The 18989-nt window shown below is 48.2% G+C and overlaps 1 protein-coding gene across 2 annotated transcripts in view; it reads left to right on the plus strand.

Annotated features, from left to right (window-relative positions):
- The first annotated feature begins 498 nt into the window (after positions 1-498).
- ANO6 (anoctamin 6) overlaps positions 499-18989 on the plus strand; it is a 118776-nt gene continuing 100285 nt past the window's right edge. The window contains exon 1 of one of the 2 annotated variants that reach the window (XM_044280377.1): positions 499-804. Coding sequence is in view for 1 of the 2 variants with exons in the window: in XM_044280376.1 (XP_044136311.1) it covers positions 698-764 (67 nt within the window). In the remaining variant the exon portion in view is untranslated. The remainder of the gene's footprint in view (positions 805-18989) is intronic. The other variant, XM_044280376.1, reaches the window with a different exon arrangement.

Below are 18989 nucleotides of genomic sequence, written 5' to 3' on the forward strand. Positions count from 1 at the left end.
TGTTGGGTATTTCTACCTGGGGGAGCAAATCCTGCCTAAAGGTGGCAACCCCAGCTGAACTGCACCTAGGCCACGTGACTGATGAACGTGGCATCACTAGCCAAGGAAAAGCTGAGAGAAAGCCACGGTGCTAGTGCGAGCACTCCTGCCTTCTCAAACAGCTTATAGGCCCAGGTGTAGGACCACCTCTGATCAGATACTGATGACCTAACCCCTTTACTAGCCTGGCTAGGGAACCACCTGGTGGTGTCCATGAGAGCTAATACCTTGGCAGAGCAGGGTCTCCGGGCTTCTGTTACTTCAGCCGTGGCAAAACCTATTTCTACAGATCTTGGGATAGCCGGCTGCTCACTAGTCCGCTACCTGCCAGCAGGGGGAGCTAAAGGGCAGCCACCCTCTGGTTGGGGCACCTGCGGTACTCTACTACAGAAGGCGCCCGGAGGCAGCAGCAATGACGTCTCTAGCGCCTCCTCGAGCATCTTCCAGGCTCCTCACACACTAGGGCTGAGCCCCGCCCCTCCCCCAGCCCTGTGCGCACTGCCCCGCGCTGGTATTTACCCCTCAGCTAGAGCTGGGCAGCGGGCATAGCGCGGCCGGTGCCCCCAACTACCCAGGACGGAAAGAAGCCTCCCGCCAACTCCGGAGACAACACCCTGAGACTGCGGAGGAGGAGCGCTCACATCCTGCGCCTCTCACCATGGCGTTCCCGAGCGACGAGACCTCCCTGGAGCTGGACGAAATGTCAGAGGACGGGGAGATGATAGGTGGGTGGTGTGCCCGCCGTGTGCCCGCGGCTGACTTGTGGTAGGCGTTTGGGGAGAGAACGCGTGATTATTGGGTCTCACATTCCTGTCAGAAGTTCAGAGCCAACTCCTTTACTTACTCTGTGGTGGTGCCCGTGTATGTGGCAGTATGCCACTTTGCCCGATCTGTAAAGGGCATACCCTGCCGGATATCAGATTCCTGCACTGATTCCTTCCAGCTGGATTTGGAAGCCCCCCTCCTGGAGCCCCCAGTAGTCAGCTGACGTGCGGATATTGACCCCTTAGGCACAATTCACATATAGTAGTAGTGTGCAGCGCCAGTCTATCTGAGCAATCTGCAATACATGTCCAAAACCGCAGCAATCTCTATCGCTACATGGGAACCCAGCCTAAGGGCTCATGCACACCACCGTATGTATTTTGCGATCTGCAACAAATACGAATAACATCTGTGTGAAGTCCGTGTTGCGTCGGTTTTTGCGGATCCGTTGTAACAATGCCTGTCCTTGTCCACAAAACAGACAAGAGTAGGACACGTTCTATTTTTTTTGCAGAACGGACATACGGAAATGGAATGCACACAGTCATCTGCCTTTTTCTTCTTTTGAAGACCCTTTGAAGCGAATGGTTTCGCATACAGGCTGCAAAATAAAGCAACGGACGCGGAAGCAAATGCGGTCTTGTGTATGAACCCTATGGCAGTGACAAAGGGCTGTCACATGGACGTTTTCCGAACCATCACAGTCTATGGGGCTATTCACATGCCCGTAGACAGTAGAGCACCCGTCCAACGGCTGTTAAAAAAAATTAAACTTGTCTTTTTAGGGGATAAAAAAAGTCTAGCTAGCAAGTGTCCGTCACAGAGCAGGTGCCCGCTCATTCCGGGGGATAAGGCGAGTATTTTTTAGTTTATTTTTTTGCACCCAACAAAGTTTGTGACCCATTTATACTGAGGAGGCTAAATCTGGTCCGCATCCGTTCCGCAATTGTGCGGACCCATTCATTCTCTATAGGGACGGAATGGATGCGAACAGCACACAGTGTGCTGTCCGCATCCGCATTTCTGGAGCGCGCCGCTGATCTTCCAGTCCGCAGCTTTTGAAAAAAATAGAACATGTCCTATTCTTGTCTGCAATTGCGGACAATAATAGGCAGGTCTATGGGGGTGCCAGCTGGGTGTATTGCGGATCCGCAATACGCTACGGACGTGTGAATGGACCCTTATGGTAACAAATGATTCTGTCGTAGTCTGTGCCAATGAATCCTTCACTACCTGTAACCCATCAGTCATGGTGCGACCCACGCTGATTCTAAATGTGTATTTCTTTTTGTCAAATTCGCTTGCCCTACAATTTGCCTGAGAGGTTCTGCGTTCCCTGTATAGTCCTAGTCCGGATCTGCCGGGCTGCTGTATATCCAAGCAGATGGGCACTGGCATAGCAGGACTGCCGGGCTGCTGTATATCCAAGCAGATGGGCACTGGCATAGCAGGACTGCCGGGCTGCTGTATATCCAAGCAGATGGGCACTGGCATAGCAGGACTGCCGGGCTGCTGTATATCAGAGCATATATTTTTTTTTTTTCCGGTCTGAGCATGTGCAGACCGCAATGCCGGATCCGTTTTGCCGGAACACTCTGGACCGGATCTGGCATTAATGCATTTCAATGGGTAAAAATGCCGGAACACTCTGGACCGGATCTGGCATTAATGCATTTCAATGGGTAAAAATGCCGGATTCGGCATTCCGGTAAGTGTTCCGGAATTTTGGACGGTGATAAAACCGTAGCATGCTGCGGTATGATCTCTGTCCTGAAAAGTCTAAAAGACTGAACTGATGCATCCTGAACGGATTGCTCTCCATTCAGAATGCATGGGGATAAAACTGATCAGTTATTTTCCGGCATTTAGCCCCTAGGACGGAACTCTATGCCGGAAAAGAATAACGCTAGTGTGAAAGTACCCTAATAGCACCCTAAGGGCTCATGAACGCAATTGTATGTATATTGTGGTCTACAAACCACAATGCCACATTTTTCTAATGACTATTCTTGTCCGCGAAGCAGACAAGAATAGGACATGTTCCTTTAAATTCCGGAACGCCCACACGGATGTGGACAGCACATGGATGACATTTCCACGTGTGATCCTCACAAAATGTGGATTGGACGCAGAGCTAAAATAGGGGCTTGTGCCAAAGCCGTGACGGTGTGAGAAGAGCGGATCTGTTTTACATGCAGTTTAACCGTCTAGATGCTGCACTGATAAAGGACAGGCTCCCTGTTGGTGGAGTCGTGGCTTTAAACAGCTGGCCCATGAACTCCAGCAATGGGAGGCAGGCGCCACCTGGCTGCCTCCGGAATTTTGGCATGTTGTCCATACCAAGATTCCAATGCCAAATTCCGCCATGTGCACGTAATTGGGTGCAATGTTTTTATATAAAATGATTCTCACCTGGTACCCACTCCTCTTCTCAGGCTGGACACACTGGTGATTGGCTTATTCGATAGTCGTACCCCCTTATCTGCCAGGTGGGTACTGTATGGACAAAGTGATCGAAATATCAACATATTGGATATAATGGCTTAAAAATGGACAGCCCACCTAGGTGTAATATGGAGATTTATCAAAACTGGTGTAAAGGAGCGCCCAGAGCAACCAATCAGATTCCACCTTTCACTTCTCACAGCTCCTTTGGAATATGAAAGGTGGAATCTGATTGGTTGCTCTGGGCAACTAAGCCAGTTCTACTTTCCACCAGTTTTGATCCATTTCCTTCAGTGTTCTTTATGACATGACTTGTGTCGTCACTTTGGCTGGAAGAAACACTCCTGCGTAGCCTGTACCTGTGAAGATAAGGCATCGGCCATGTCTAACAGTAAACTGCTCGGCGCTGAGGAGTCCAGAGGAATTCCAAACAGCTGACTCCACCTTTGTAATAAGAGCTGAGCTGGGTTTTACTCAGGATCCCGTTATATTTCAGCCTAGGATTGTGCAATAGGCCTATTTTTTGGGACTAGAGGCGGGTGTATGACTTAGAGACTGTTGCTCCTGTACTAATGTGCTATACTTATCCAGACTTGTCTGTTATTTGGGGCGTAACCTCACGATTCTGCACTTCTGCACTTCCTGTAACGTGATAAGATCAGCTACCATATAGTGTAAAACTACACAGGCCAGGATCTAAATGTGCGGAAGAAAGTGATAGAACGCTGCATGACCCCCCTGTTTTATTATAAATCGTGCCTCCTAGAAGTCAAATAAAGGGATGAATGTGTGTGCCAGTGGATCAACCTGGAGTACAGGTACTGTGTGCACAGCATTAGGGCTCATGCACACGACCGCTGTTGTTTTGCAGTCCATTTTTCACTGATCCGTTGTTCCGTATCTGAGTTTTTTTTTTTTCTCTCTCTGATTTAGGCTACATGAACACGCACTTTGTTTGTTTCCGTGTCCGTTCAGTTTTCTTTGCTGATAGGATGCGGACCCATTCATTTCAACAGGTCTGCAAAAAATGCGGACAGCAAACCGTGCGCTGTCCGCATCAGCGTGGCCGTTCCGTAGCCCCGCAAAAAAAATAAAAATAGAACACGTCCTATTCTTGTCCGTTTTAGGCTACTTTCACACCTGCGTTAGGTGTGGATCCATCTGGTTTCTGCACAGACGGATCCGCACCTATAATGCAAACGATTGGATCCATTGCATTATGAAGAAAAAAGTCACAACGGATCCGTACTGAATTACATTGAAAGTCAATGGGGGACGGATCCGTTTTCAGTTGCACCATATTGTGTCAGTGAAAACGGATCCGCTCCCATTGACTTACATTGTAAGTCAGGACGGATCTGTTTGGCTCCTCATCGCCAGGCGCACACCAAAACGATTTGGTGTCCGCATCAATTGAATCCAGAATTCAAAACGCCAGTGTGAAAGTTGCCTTAGGCATTGTTACAATGGATCCGCCCAAAAAAATGGATGGCATACGGATGTCGTAACCGCAAAACAGATACGTTCGTGTGCTTGTAGCCTTAAGTCCTCTTCCGTTCTGTTATTGCACAAGACATTTCCGTATGGTTTCTGTATTTGATACATTTTTTGCGAATCGTATACAGAAACAGTAACTTATTAATCACCAAACACATGAGCAATATGGGCTGGGCATAGCATTTCTACAGTATGGATCCGCAAAATACGGATGTGTTCTGTGTAGGGTTGTTGTGGGTATCGAAATTTCGATACCCAATCGATACTTTTGTCCCGGTATCGTATCGATATTTCCATTTTTTCTATACTGGGCTGCGCTGCTGCGCAGCCTAGTATCTCTGAACATGAGCGTGCAGCTGTCAGCGCGCTCAAATTCTCTCAGCAGCACAGGAGAGAAGGAAGCAGTCTCTCCCTCCCCCTCTGCTGCCGCTGCCACCAATGAGAAGAGAGGGGCGGGCGCACTGCGCCACCAATGATACGACTTTTCCTACACAGAGCGGCACCCAGCCATGTCCCAGCACTTACTATTATTCCTGGGCGCCGCTCCGTTCACCCGCAGTGCCCCATTACTGTCTCCTCTCCTGCTCCATATGCTAATTACTATCGGAGCAATAGGGAGGAGACATCAGCTTCTCTCCTGGGAGTTCCTTCTACCTGCGCTGTGATTGGACAGCGCTACAGCCAGGGAGAAGAAACGCCCACTAGAGAAGCTGATTTCTCCTCCCCATTGCTCCGATTGTAATTAGCATATGGAGCAGGAGAGGAGACAGTAATTGGGCACTGCGGGCGAACGGAGCGGTGCCCAGGACTAATAGTAAGTGTTGGGACATTGCTGGGCGCCGCTCTGTGTAGCCTAATACTTAAAGTCTGGACCCAGGAAAAGTAGTCTTTAAAACATAATACAGGAGGGGGTGCCGGCAGGGAGCTGCGATCAGCGGCAGTTAATCCCTCAGGTGCGGTTAACTGCCGCTGATCTGCCAGTACCTGCCTCCTGTATTAAGGGGTAATTATCATTGGTGGCGCAGTGGCCCCCCCTCAACCCCCCCACCCCATTAAAATCATTGGTGGCAGTAGGGTTGGGCGATATACCGGTATCACGATATACCGCGGTATTAAAAAAACTTCGATATGGCGATATCGCGTTTCCTAAATATCGTGGTATTTCGTGACGTCATAGAAGCGGTCATGTTCGCTGACCGCTTCTAAATCCGCGGCCGCCCGCCCCAGCGTGAAGTACCGTACGGCACATTTACAGAGTACTTGCGGCGCTCTTATCCATTCGGCCGGCGTGAGGGAGGGAAGGAATACTGTGACTCGCATTCCCGGCACCCGACCTCTGAGAGGACTCTGTGATCCACGCAATTAATCCCAGCGCAGTGATCACAGCGTCCTCTCAGAGGTCGGGTGCCGGGAATGTTCTTAAGTCCCTGCATTGGTGGCAGCAGTGGGCAGTTCCGATCGGAGCCCCAGCAGTGTAATGCTGGGGCTCCGATCGGTTACCATGGCAGCCAGGAAGCTACTGAAGCCCTGGCTGCTATGGTATGTTAGTGAGCGGCATTATACTCACGTGCGCAGTGGCCGCCGGGCGCTCTTTTTTCTCATAGGTCATAGGTCTGTGCGCCGCACAAACAGAAGAAGGAGCGCCCGGTGGCCACGGCGCACGTGAGTATAATGCTGCTTACTAACATACCATAGCAGCCAGGGCTTCAGTAGCTTCCTGGCTGCCATGGTAACCGATCGGAGCCCCAGCATTACACTGCTGGGACTCCGATCAGAACTACCCACTGCCACCAATGATGGGGGGACGACCCTGTGGCCTCCAAAGATTAATATTGGGGAGGGAGGAGGGGGGGGCCCACTGCCACCAATGATGGGAGGGGGACCCTGTGGCCACTGCCACCAATGATTAATACAATTAACGTCTCCTTGTGGCTGCCCCCATACAGTGTAACGTCTCCTTGTGGCTGCCCCCATACAGTGTAACGTCTCCTTGTGGCCCCAAGTGTTTTTTTCTTCTAAATGGGCATTTATCGCGATATATATCGTTATTGCAATACATTTCTTAATATCGTTATCGTGGGTATATTTTTGATATCGTCCAACCCTAGGTGGCAGTGGCCACAGGGTCCTCTCCCCTCCCCCTCATTGGTGGCAGTGGCAGCTTCTGATCAGAGCCCCAGCTGTGTAATCCTGGGGCTCCAATCGGTTACCATGGCAGCCAGGATGCTACTGAAGCCCTGGCTGCCATGGTAACATCCCTGATGCTGTGTGCACAGCAGCAGGGACAGTGTGAAGTCTTATTCACCCTGATAGAGCTCTATCAGGTTGAATAGGACAAGGGATGAAAAAAATCCCAGGTTCTAGTCCCTAAGGGGGGAAATGGTTATTCAATAAAAAAAAGTGTATAAAAAAAAAAAAAATCACCCCAATTTCACATATAAAATGTATAAATAATAAACATATCGTCGCCACGTCAGAAAAGTCCAAACTATTAAAATATAAAAAAAATCTATGCAGTGAACTCCGGAACAGAAAAAATAAATAAAAACTGTGCGATTTTTCCCGCATGGTATCAAGTATCGCAATACTTTTTCATGGTATCGAAACAGAATAAAAAATTTGGGATCGCAACAACTCTAATTCCGTGTGTGGGTTTTTTTTTTTTTTTTTTTTTTTTTTCTTGAGTGGGGCCTCGGACCGTGATTTGCGAACAATAAGGCCAATTGCACACGACTGTGTGAATTTTTCTGTATTTTGCGGTCCGCAAAAAATACGGATGACCAGGGCCGGCCTTAGGTGTTCAGGCGCCCTGTGCGAGCTAACCTTGTGGCGCCCCCCCCCCCCCCAAAAAAAAAAAAAAAAAACACTGCTTGTTGCTGGCATCATGGCATAGGCTGGCTGACTATCCAACCAAGTAGTTACCAGCCCGCACACCCCAAAGGCCGGTGTAATGTTATACTCCCCTACTTTGTGAGATTTCCCTACCTTCGTCACTTCCGGTCGCACCGGACATGATGTGAGGAGGTGTGCAGCGCCGTGCAGGCGCACAACGACAGGTTAGGGAAATTTCACAGCAGAGTGCACATGCGCCGGGAGCCTCGCCGGCGGTTAGGGTAGGGAAAAACTATGGGCCAGTGTGCAGGCGCAGTGATCGGATGGATGTTCTCAGCTGGACACCGGCCGACACTGCGCATGCACCGGGAGCCTCGCCAGCGGTTAGGGAAGGGAAAAATTACGTACGGGCCAGTGCTTTTTCCCTACCCTAACCGCTGGTGAGGCTCCCAGCGCATGCGCAGTGTCGGCCGGTGTCCAGCTGAGAACATCCATCCGATCACCGCACCTGTGCACTGGCCCATAGTGCGCCCCCCCAATATAACAAACATTGGTGGCACAGTGCGCCCCCCCAACACCCCAGTATGATGAACATTGGTGGCGCAGTGCACCCCCCCCCCCAACACCCCAGTATAATAAACATTGGTGGCACAGTGCGCCCCCCCAACACCCCAGTATAATAAACATTGGTGGCGCAGTGCGCGCCCCCCCCCCCCCCCCATATAATAAACATTGGTGGTGCAGTGGGCAGTGCCAATGAGGGTTAAAAAAAAAATAAAAAATTAACTCTCCTCCTCCAATTGATCGTTTCCTGTTCTTTCTTCATGACCTGTCAAAGGACCTGTGGTGACATCACTGTTCTCATCACATGATCCATCACCATGGTAATGGACCATGTGATGAACTCAGTGACGTCACCACAGGTCCTGAAGAAAGAACAGGAGACCGGCAGCTAAGCGATCAACTGGAGGAGGTGAGTTAATTTTTTTTATTATTTTTTAACCCTCATTGGCACTTCCCACTGTGCCACCAACGTTTCTTATACTGGGGTGTTGGGGGGGGAGGGGGCCGCACTGTGCCACCAACGTTTCTTATACTGGGGTGTTGGGGGGGGCGCACTATGCCACCAACGTTTCTTATAAAGTTATACAAATACAGGAGGCGGGTGCCGGAATCAAATAGCCGGCACCCGACCTCTGTGACAGGGAGCTGCGATCAGCGGCAGTTAACCCCTCAGGTACCGCACCTGAAGGGTTAACTCAACTGCCGCTGATCGCAGCTCCCTGTCACAGAGGTCGGGTGCCGGCTATTTGATTCCGGCACCCGCCTCCTGTATTTGTATAACTTTATAAGAAACGTTGGTGGCACAGTGGCCACAGCCCCTCCCCTCCTCCTCCCGTCTCTTCTTATTGGCAGCGGCGGGGGCAGCAGGCAGGTCAGACACAGGGGAGGAGGAATCAGGTCAGACAGGGGAGGGGGAGATGGAGGGGGCGCCCCGAGGTAGAACACAAGTGCAGCCTCGCCTGCCGCTGCCTCATATACATTGCGAGCTGTCGGCCGCCCAGCGCCCCTGTTGCTATGGCGCCCTGTGCGGCCGCACACCCCAAAGGCCGGCCCTGCGGCTGACATCTATGTGCATTCTGTTTGTTGCAGAACGGAACATCTGGCCCCTAATAGAACAGTACTATCCTTGTCCATTATGCGGACAATAATAGGACATGTTCTATCTTGGAACGTAAAAACGGAAATACGGAATGCATACGGAGTACATTCAGTTTTTTTTGCGGACCTATTGAAATTAATGGTTCCGAAAACGGACAATATACGGAACGCAAAAAACTGAACGGCCATGTGGACAAACATAAACGGAATGAACACAAAGTAATTTCTGTATTTTCTACAGCCCCATTGAACTGAAGGGTTCAGCATACGATTTGCAAAAGAAAACCCGGAATAGAAGCGGAAAGAAAATACGTCAGTGTGCATGTGCCCTTAGTAATGTAGCTGTCCTCATTGTACGCTGGGCCGCCCATAGACACCAGGCAGTGTTCACGGTGTGTGCATTCAGGGCATATACCTCGTTGCTGAAGTTGCTGCGACTGAACATCCGTTCCCTTCATTTGAATGGGGCCAACCGAAATTTATTCAAGTTGTGTGCAAAACCGTCAGTTTTGGGCCTCATGCACACGACTGTTGTGTGTTTTGCGGTCCACAAACCACAGATCCGCAAAACACGGATGGCGCCCGTGTGCATTCTGCAATTTGCGAAACTGCGCAGACAGCTATTAATATAACTGCCTATTCTTGTCCGCAAAACGCGGACAAGAATAGGACAGGTTGTAATTTTTTGGGTGGACCACAGAACGGAGCAACGGATGCGGACAGCGCAGTTTTAGCGGCTCGGATGCGGACCAAAACAACGGCCGTGTGCATTAGGCCTTTCCCTGAACAGATCCTGACCCCATCCGTATCGCTCAAATACTGCAATAGGCCTTGTGCATGCTGCATTTACCCAATAGCGCAAAACAGGCAAGAATAGGACATGTTCCATTATTTGCGGAAAAGGCGCACAGGTGCGGACAGCACACGGATGACATGCAAATCCAAAATACGGTCATGTTGGGATCTGTTCCATCACTGTGGTACGGTATATGCACACGGCAGTGTCGTTTATGCAGATTTTCCACATTCCTTTTTCTGCATTTCCACATCAAACTTTGTTTATATTTCTAAAACTGCCGAACCGGCTAGGGCAGCGTTAAAGCCTGTCCATTAGTGCCAGTGACATCTGCAGTACCCCAGCTTACAAATGGAGAGCCTGGTACGTCCCCGGATCTCCAGATACAGAGCAGGGCAAGATGCTCATGACAGAGGGGCAGAGTGGGGGAAGATGGGGATATGTCCGGGGTTCTGCACCTTTTGGATAGATCATCAGTATCTGACACCCTGGACCCCCACCACTCAGCTGTTTGAGAAGGCAGTAGCGCTGTTTCCGGCAGGTCAGTGACGCCATGACTATTATCACTAGCCTGGGTGTGGCTCGGCCTTGTTCACTTCATTGGGTCTGAGCTGCGCCAAGGCCAGTGATAATAGTCATGACGTCACTAGGCCTGTGGGAAACAGCGAGGAGGCTGTAGCGCTACTGCCTTCTGAGACGGCTGATCGACGGGGGTCCGGGTGTCAGACCCCCCACAAATGAGATGCTGATCATCAGTAATCAAAAGGTGTAGAACCGCTTTATTGTTTTGTGATTCTTGAAAACCATGATGTCTCAGTTTACACAAAAATGTTGGGACCCAAAAAATATTATTTTGCCTATGGCATTTTACAGGTAAATGTTGCCACCCATAGAAAATGATTCATGTCCTGACACTGGAGCAGCAGAACCTTAAGACATGGCTTAGGCTACTTTCACACTTGCGGCAGTGTGATCCGGCGGGCAGTTCCGTCGTCGGAACTGACCGCCGGATCCGCTGGTCTGGATGTGACTGAAAGCATTTGTGAGAAGCATCTGGATGCGGATCCATCTCACAAATGCATTGCAAGAACGGATCCGTCTCTCCGCTTGTCATGCGGACAGACGGATTTGTTTCGTATCTTTTTTCACATTTTTACCGGTCTGCATATGCAGGACGGATCCGGCACTAATACGTTCCTATGGGGAAAAATGCCGGATTCGGGCAAGTCTTCAGTTTTTTTCGCCAGAGATAATACCGTAGCATGCTGCGGTTTCGTCTTTTGCCTGATCAGTCAAAAAGACTGAACTGAAGACATCCTGATGCATCCTGAACGGATTACTCTCCATTCAGAATGCATAGGGATAATCCTGATCAGTTCTTTTCCAGTATAGAGCCCCTGTGACGGAACTCAGCGCCGGAAAAGAATAGCGCTAGTGTGAAAGTACCCTAAGTGAAACATTGTCATCATGATGGCTACAAAATTGCCCTTGACAACCAGGTGCCCATCCTGAAGCTGGCAGATGGCACATTCTTCTAGTGAGCTGGATGCTGTCTGACCACCCCTGACACAGCAGACTTCACGTTACTGTACTGTCAGCAGAAGGCTACATTGTATAGAGCTTCCAGACAGTGGAAGGTGGGGGCGTGAAGGAGACTTGTTGGGACTGCCTACTCTGGAAGGGGCTCTACTGAACAAGTGGAGGGGGACGTCTCCTAGAATTGGTGAAGAGACGTGTTCATTGGAAGATTAAAGGGAAAACTGGAGGACACAAGTGTTACTAGTAGAAGGAAGGGGCACTGTGTTGTGACTGCCATGGAGGGGAGCTCTACGAATGCTGGAGCCCGGGGATAGGGAGATATGTCAGGTAATGCCAGGCTGTCAAGGCTCTGGACGCTGTGTGCCAGCGGTACCTTCTAATTACTTACAAATGTGCACATACTGTGTTTGATGTCAGTAGTGACTTTTCTAACCTTGTATTTCTTCCTTGCAATCTTTTATAGTATTTTGTCCTTTTTGGTGTTAAACTGTTTAGGCTACTTTCACACTTGCGTTCAGAGCGGATCCGTCTGGGGTCTGCACAGACGGATCCGCTCACATAATGCAGACGATGGGATCCGTTCAGAACAGATCAGTCTGCATTATATTGTAGAAAAAATTCAAAGTGTGAAAGTAGCTTCAGACGGGGACGGGGAAAGTCAATGGGGGACGGATCCGTTTGAAAATTGAGCCATATTGTGTCAAATTTAAACGGATGCGTCACCATTGACTTACATTGTAAGTCTGGACGGATCCGTTTGCCTCCGCACGGCCAGACGGACACCTGAACGCTGCAAGCCTGCTGAGCGGAGCGGAGGCCAAACGGTGTCAGACTGAGGCATTCTGAGCGGATCCGCATCCACTCAGAATGCATTAGGGCTGGACGGAAGTGTTCGGGGCCGCTTGTGAGAGCCTTCAAACGGAGCTCACAAGCGGAGCCCCAAACGCAAGTGTGAAAGTAGCCTCAGTAATATCCCCTTAGGGTCTTCTTATTCTTTAATTGACCTCATGGTGACCTGCTCTGTAAATAATGGTACTTTCTCACTAGCATTATTCTTTTCTGGTGCAGAGTTCTGTCCTAGGGGCTCAATAACGGAAAATAACTGATTAGTTTTATCCTAATGCATTGCATCAGTTCAGTCCCTCTTGCGATATTTGGCCGGAGAAAATACCGCAGCATGCTGCGGTATTTTCTCCGTCCAAAATTCAGGAACACATGCCGGATCCGGCATTATTTTCCATTAAAATGGAAATGGCAAAGCAGATCCAGTTTTCCGGTCTGTGCATGCACAGACCTTTAAAAATGCCCAAAAATAAATAAATACCGGTTGCGTTTTTCCGGATGACACCGGAGAGACGGATCCGTTGTTTCAATGCATTTGTTAGATGGATCCGCATCCGGATCCTTCTACAAATGCTATCCGTTTGCCCACGGATTTCTGGATCCAGCAGGCAGCCAGATCTTCACAACGCAAGTGTGAAAGTACCCTAAAGCAGTGCCTTTGTGACATCTTGGTTCTCCAAGGAAACAACTATATTACTGCTTGTACTGTGTAGAGACGTCTTCTAGTGCATAGATGATATGTTTCTGTGCAAGGCTCCATTCTATTAGGCTACTTTCACTCTAGCGTTGCCAGAACTGCCTGCCGGATCCAGAAATCCATATGCAAACGGATATCATTTATTTCCGGATCCGTCTGACAAATGCATTGAAATACTGGATCTGTCTCTGGTGTAGGCTGTCACACCAATACATGCTGAGGATCTCTCTATGTGCATCGCAGTGTTGGAATATTGAGCAGGTATTTCAGACTAAATGTACTCAGAAATGATGGAGAATATATATATGCAGTTTTTTAAACAAAGCCACAAACTGCTCCTATAAAGGAAAAATGTAAACTTCTCCTCTTTTTGAATCCACAACCTGAAAGTGGACACCAGCAGAAATGTCCATGTAAAGCATGTAACCACTTCAGATCACTGTGGAAATAGTATTGTTACAAAGTATCATTTGGTTAAGACTAGACAAATCTCAGGAGTTCGGTGACAAATCCAGAAAAATGCTGCTGAAGCCTAACTTTTAAGATTATTATCTGTAATGTCAGTCTAAAAGCTGATTTACAGGTCCTGGTGGGGCAGGCGATCCTTCCCAACTGCCTGCTCATCAGTGGAGGAGACCGCTGTATTTATATGCAGTGATCCCCTCCACTGTATGTATGAACAATCGCTGGTCCTCCTATAGTCATTGTTTCTGGGCTGAGTGGCACCTTTGCTCGTTCTGGATAAATCCGCCTGTGTATTCGTACAAATGTTTGTCCCCAACAATCGGGCAGTGTAAAAGGGCCTTAACTGACAGATCTGCCTGATGTGGGTTCCCCGACCCGTGACTCCACAGCATTATTCTCTTCCATCAGGGTATGTCAGTACTGCAGCAGAGGGATGTGCATCAGCTCATTGCCCATTTTCTGCACTAAAATATTCTGTTTAGAAATTTTCGTAAATTGTAAAAGATAAATTATTTAAGCAAGGATTTCAGTGAAGTCCTAGTCTGCCAGTAATGTCCCGGTTATCTCCAGCAGTCCTATGGAGTATGAATGTAGTTCCTACTCCATTCATCCCTGTGTTCTGATCTGACAGTTATCTCCATACTGCTAACCGGTATACTCCTTTCATTAGTCTCTGGCCACTTACACCCAGAGAGTCCCTTTTTGAGTTAGAAGGTCTCGGTGGGTGGATTTCTGTCACACTGTTTTTGCACTAATCTGGAGAGATTGAGCATAAATGGTTGGGACAACTGGAAAATCAATGCGTCTGTCTCCGGTGAGCTGGCTTGGTTGTAGAACATGTTGTGTTTGAATTTAATAATGGTTTAATCAGATGCTGGAGGTCTGGTGACCTTATAAATGTCAATTAGGAGGACATAGATTGTGTTACGTGTATCATCCAGAAGATGGGAGGGTATATTTGGTTGTACAAATGGAATAGTAAATGTTTGCGTTTCTACTTCAGGGTGTAACTATACCTTTTAGCTGTTCTAAGGGATACGTCAGCACATTGCATATGGGAATCTAGACCAACGCCACATAAATTTTGTATTCCAGGGCATAAAAGTTATCTAACATGTAATTGTTGCATCAATATCAGTGTTTCTTATTGTAGTTACTAATATCTTTTTACACACTATATAATGTGTAATTTAGTGAGCAGGAGAAAGCCTTAGGCCTTTTTCACACGAACGTGTGCACTCCGTGGCCGTATTGCGGACCACATACGGGCGCTGTTCCATGGGCATTCCACATCACGAATGCGCACCCATTCACTTGAATGGGTCTGCAAATCTGGAGATGCGGAATGGCGCCGAACAGAAGCACGGAACAGAACCCGTGGGGTTTCGTCCCGTACTTCCGTTCCGCAAAAAGATAGAACATGTCCTATCTTTTTGCGGAACAAGCGGATCGTGGATCCATTAAAGTGAATGGGTCTGCGATCCTCTGTGGCTGCCCCACGGTTGGTGTTCGGGCATTGTGACACGCAATTTGCTTGAGGGGGATAAAAAAATTTTTTTACTCCCCTCATCCTGTTGTTCGTGCAGCCGGTAGTCGTCTTTTTTCTTCTTTCAGGACCTGCAAAAGGACATGTCTGTATAAAGAATGCTATTATTTTCCTTTTATAACCATGTTATAAGTGAAAATAATACAGTAAATTGACTTTAATCAATTTACTAACCATCTCTTAGCAACCTGCGGTGCTGGGATTAAAGCGCTGCCTGACTGTTTATATATGTGCTATCTGCACGGGGGATGTATCTAGTCATTGGGCAGTCGTCAAGGGGTTAATTAGGGATTGTATTTTCTAATATAGGAGAAGGCATCGGGGTAATTTTACTAATGCTGTGTAATGTCAGGCAGTTAAAGGATGAACTGGATTTATCTCAGTGACTCACAACGGATGATCAATTTGCTAGGCATGCTTGTGTTTTTTTTTTTTTTTTTTATAACTTTACACCACCCTTAGGGCTGTTTCACACGAGCGGATGCCGTGCGTGACATCCGCTGCGTGAATGACAGCCAAGACCCGCTGCGGACAGCAGAGACACGGAGCAGTAACATGATTGATAATGCTCCGTGCCTCTCTGTGATCTCTTTACTACGAAATCACAGTGACAACTTTATCTCACTGTGATTTCGTAGTAAAGAGATCACAGAGTGGCACGGAGCGTTATCAATCATGTTACTGCTCCGTGCTCGTGCTTCTGCAGTCTGCAGCGGGTCTTGGCTGTCATTCACGGAGCGGATGTCACGCACAGCATCCGCTCGTGTGAAACAGCCCAAAGGCTGGTGCCGTTTAGACACACATTGGGCACTTGCGAGTGCTCATTTGCATATTAATTAAACTTAGTTTTTCCTGCTGGTGCAAGTCTAAAGACAAAGGTACCGTTACAATCCTGTATAGGTGTGCTACAGAGCCATGTAAGCACTGTATATGGCCATATGGAGGTGACAGACTCCCTTTAACACATGATGGTTTTAAACAGGCTCTTATTTTATGCATAAATATTATTGAAGCCTCATGCACACGTCCGTGAAACACGGACCATGTCATACCGGCCTAGATTTCTTCTGAGTGCAGGAGCGCATGGCGTCATTGGTTGGTATGGCACCGTGTGCCCCCTGCTCCCGCCGCAGTACAGTAATACACTGGTATAGATCATGGCAACCAATGACGCCACGCGCTCCTGCACTCAGAAGAAATCCAGGCCGGTATCACATGGTCCGTGTTTCACGGACGTGTGCATGAGGCTTAATTCTTAAAAAATAAAAATAAAAAATGTGCTGCTTAAGGCCCCATGCACACAACCACATCCATTTTGCGGACCCATTGACGTTGCGTCTGCATTTTGCAGACAAGTATTGGACATGCTCTCTTTTTGTAGAATGGAAGTATGGATGCGGAAAGCACATGGATCATCTGCGGACAGCACATCGACCGCATCTGTATCTTGTGGATCTACAATTTGCAGACCTCAAAATGGTCATGTGCATGAGGCCTAAATTCTGCAGTAGAGCTCAGATTTTGGGGACTGTATGAACGAACAGCTGCTTTCATACATGGCCTGTGCACATACATTCATATAAACCATAAGCCATTCTTATTCAAACCAGAAAACATACCGTTTTATTAAAGTCCTGACTAAAGGGGTGTCTGTAATTTTGTTTTATTTTTATTTTTACTGTGTAATAATTTTGATTGTCTTGAGTCTTTGTAAGGTACCCTGTAATAATATGCCTCTGGCCCGAAAGTATCCTCTTAATATCTATAGGTTACAAGACTAGCTTAAATGGTAGCTGCCAACAAATCATTTAAAGGCTCAATTACCAAAAGCTGCCCAGCTTATCAACTTTTTTTTTCAGAGACTGTGAACTTAAAGGGATTGTTCAGTCTCAATAAAAAAAATGGGCAACTCTGGTGAGTATCCTGCCATAAAGAATTGAGCAGTACTTGCCTAACAGATCCAGAGCTGTCACGGCTGTGTCATGGTCTGGTGTAGTGGACCATGACACTTTTGCCGTGCATGCTTGTTGTCGTTTTGCATGTTTTGACACTTCCCTGTTACGTTGTGTGCCCCTTCCCATCTTGGTGTGTGCTTGGTGGAGCTGGGTGCGGCCTCTGGCTCTTTTATACTGTGTTGTGAGCCTGAAGCTCAGTTTTGGTTGTTTGACTGTGTATGAGCTCTGCTCCTTTCTTGATGTGTAATCTTACCTGTGTGAGGGCATCCTAGTTGGACATACTGTCACTGTGGGGAGTGGGGGAAACCCCCACCGTATAATGGGAGCTGTTACTAAGCCTGGAAACAGTTATAGGGAAGCGGGTCACCTCCTACAGCCGCCCTAATCCTATCCCTGAAGGTAAGATTACACATCAAGAAAGGAGCAGAGCTCATACACGTATACAGTCAAACAACCAAAACTGACCTTCAGGCTCACAACACAGTATAAAAGAGCCAGAGGCCGCACCCAGCTCCACCAAGCACACACCAAGATGGGAAGGGGCACACAACGTAACAGGGAAGTGTCAAAACATGCAAAACGACAACAAGCATGCACGGCAAAAGTGTCATGGTCCACTACACCAGACCATGACACAGCCGTGACACCACCCTGGTTCTCTTAGGCTACTTTCAAATTTGCGTTCGGGGCTCCGCTTGTGAGCTCCGTTTAAAGGCTCTCACAAGCGGCCCCGAACGCATCCGTCCAGCCCCAATGCATTCTGAGTGGATGCGGATCCGCTCAGAATGCATCAGTCTGGCACCGTTTGTCCTCCGCTCAGCAGGCGGACACCTGAACACTGCTTGCAGCGTTCGGGTTTCCGCCTGGCCGTGCGGAGGCAAACGGATCCGTCCAGACTTACAATGTAAGTCAATGGGGGCGGATCCGTTTGAATTTGACACAATATGGCTCAATTTTCAAACGGATCCGTCCCCCATTGACTTTCAATGTAAAGTCGGGACAGATCTGTCTGCGGCTACTTTCACACTTAGAATTTTTTTTACAATATAATGCAGACGGATCCGTTCTGAACGGATCCATCGTCTGCATCATATGAGCGGATCCGTCTCAGACGGATCCGCTCTGAACGCAAGTGTGAAAGTAGCCTAAGCTGGTCTCTGATTACCTGGCTGCAGCAGTGAAATGTTTACAACACGTGACTGCTGGAGCCAATCGCTGCCTCCTTGGTGCATCATCAAGGCCCTTGATTGGGGTTTTTATACCCAGCTGCAGAGGTGACATCACATGTTGACATGATGTCACTGCTGCAGCCCAGTAAACAAAGCCCGGCCAGGATAACTGTAGCAGTAGCGCTGGGTCTATTAGGCAAGTACTGCTCAGTTCTTCTATTGTAGTCTATTCTCCACCACTGTCCTGTTTCTTGCTGAAACTGGACAACCCCTTTAAGGAACGGCTGTCAGATGTGGTCTGTTCATAACTGCTTTTTGGTTTCTGTTTATAAGGAAAACCATGACACATTGCCGGATCCATTGTACGATAGATACCATAGACATCCATTGGACACCAATTACTTAGGGTCCTTCCACTTCCATTGTGGTGTCTGTCTTTTTGACAGGAAGAGTAGCTTTTACATTAAATCTCGTGGGATTTGCAACAGAGCCTCCAACGCAAATATAATTATAGGTAAGCATTAGGATATCTGTGCCTGGCCTTCAACATTTACACTATAGTAGATCCGTTGAACTTGGAAATAAATAGTGTAATGCAATCTTTTAAATTTCATATTTATCGGGAGGGGACGGGGCTGTGCACGACCTGCTGGATTTACTATAACTGACGTCAGAAAATGGGCAGAAGTTATAGCTGAAGTCTGCGCCAGCCCCTGGCACACGGCAGGGCAGATATGCA

Source organism: Bufo gargarizans, chromosome 2 (genome assembly GCF_014858855.1).
Source record: "Bufo gargarizans isolate SCDJY-AF-19 chromosome 2, ASM1485885v1, whole genome shotgun sequence".
Lineage (NCBI taxonomy): Eukaryota > Metazoa > Chordata > Amphibia > Anura > Bufonidae > Bufo > Bufo gargarizans.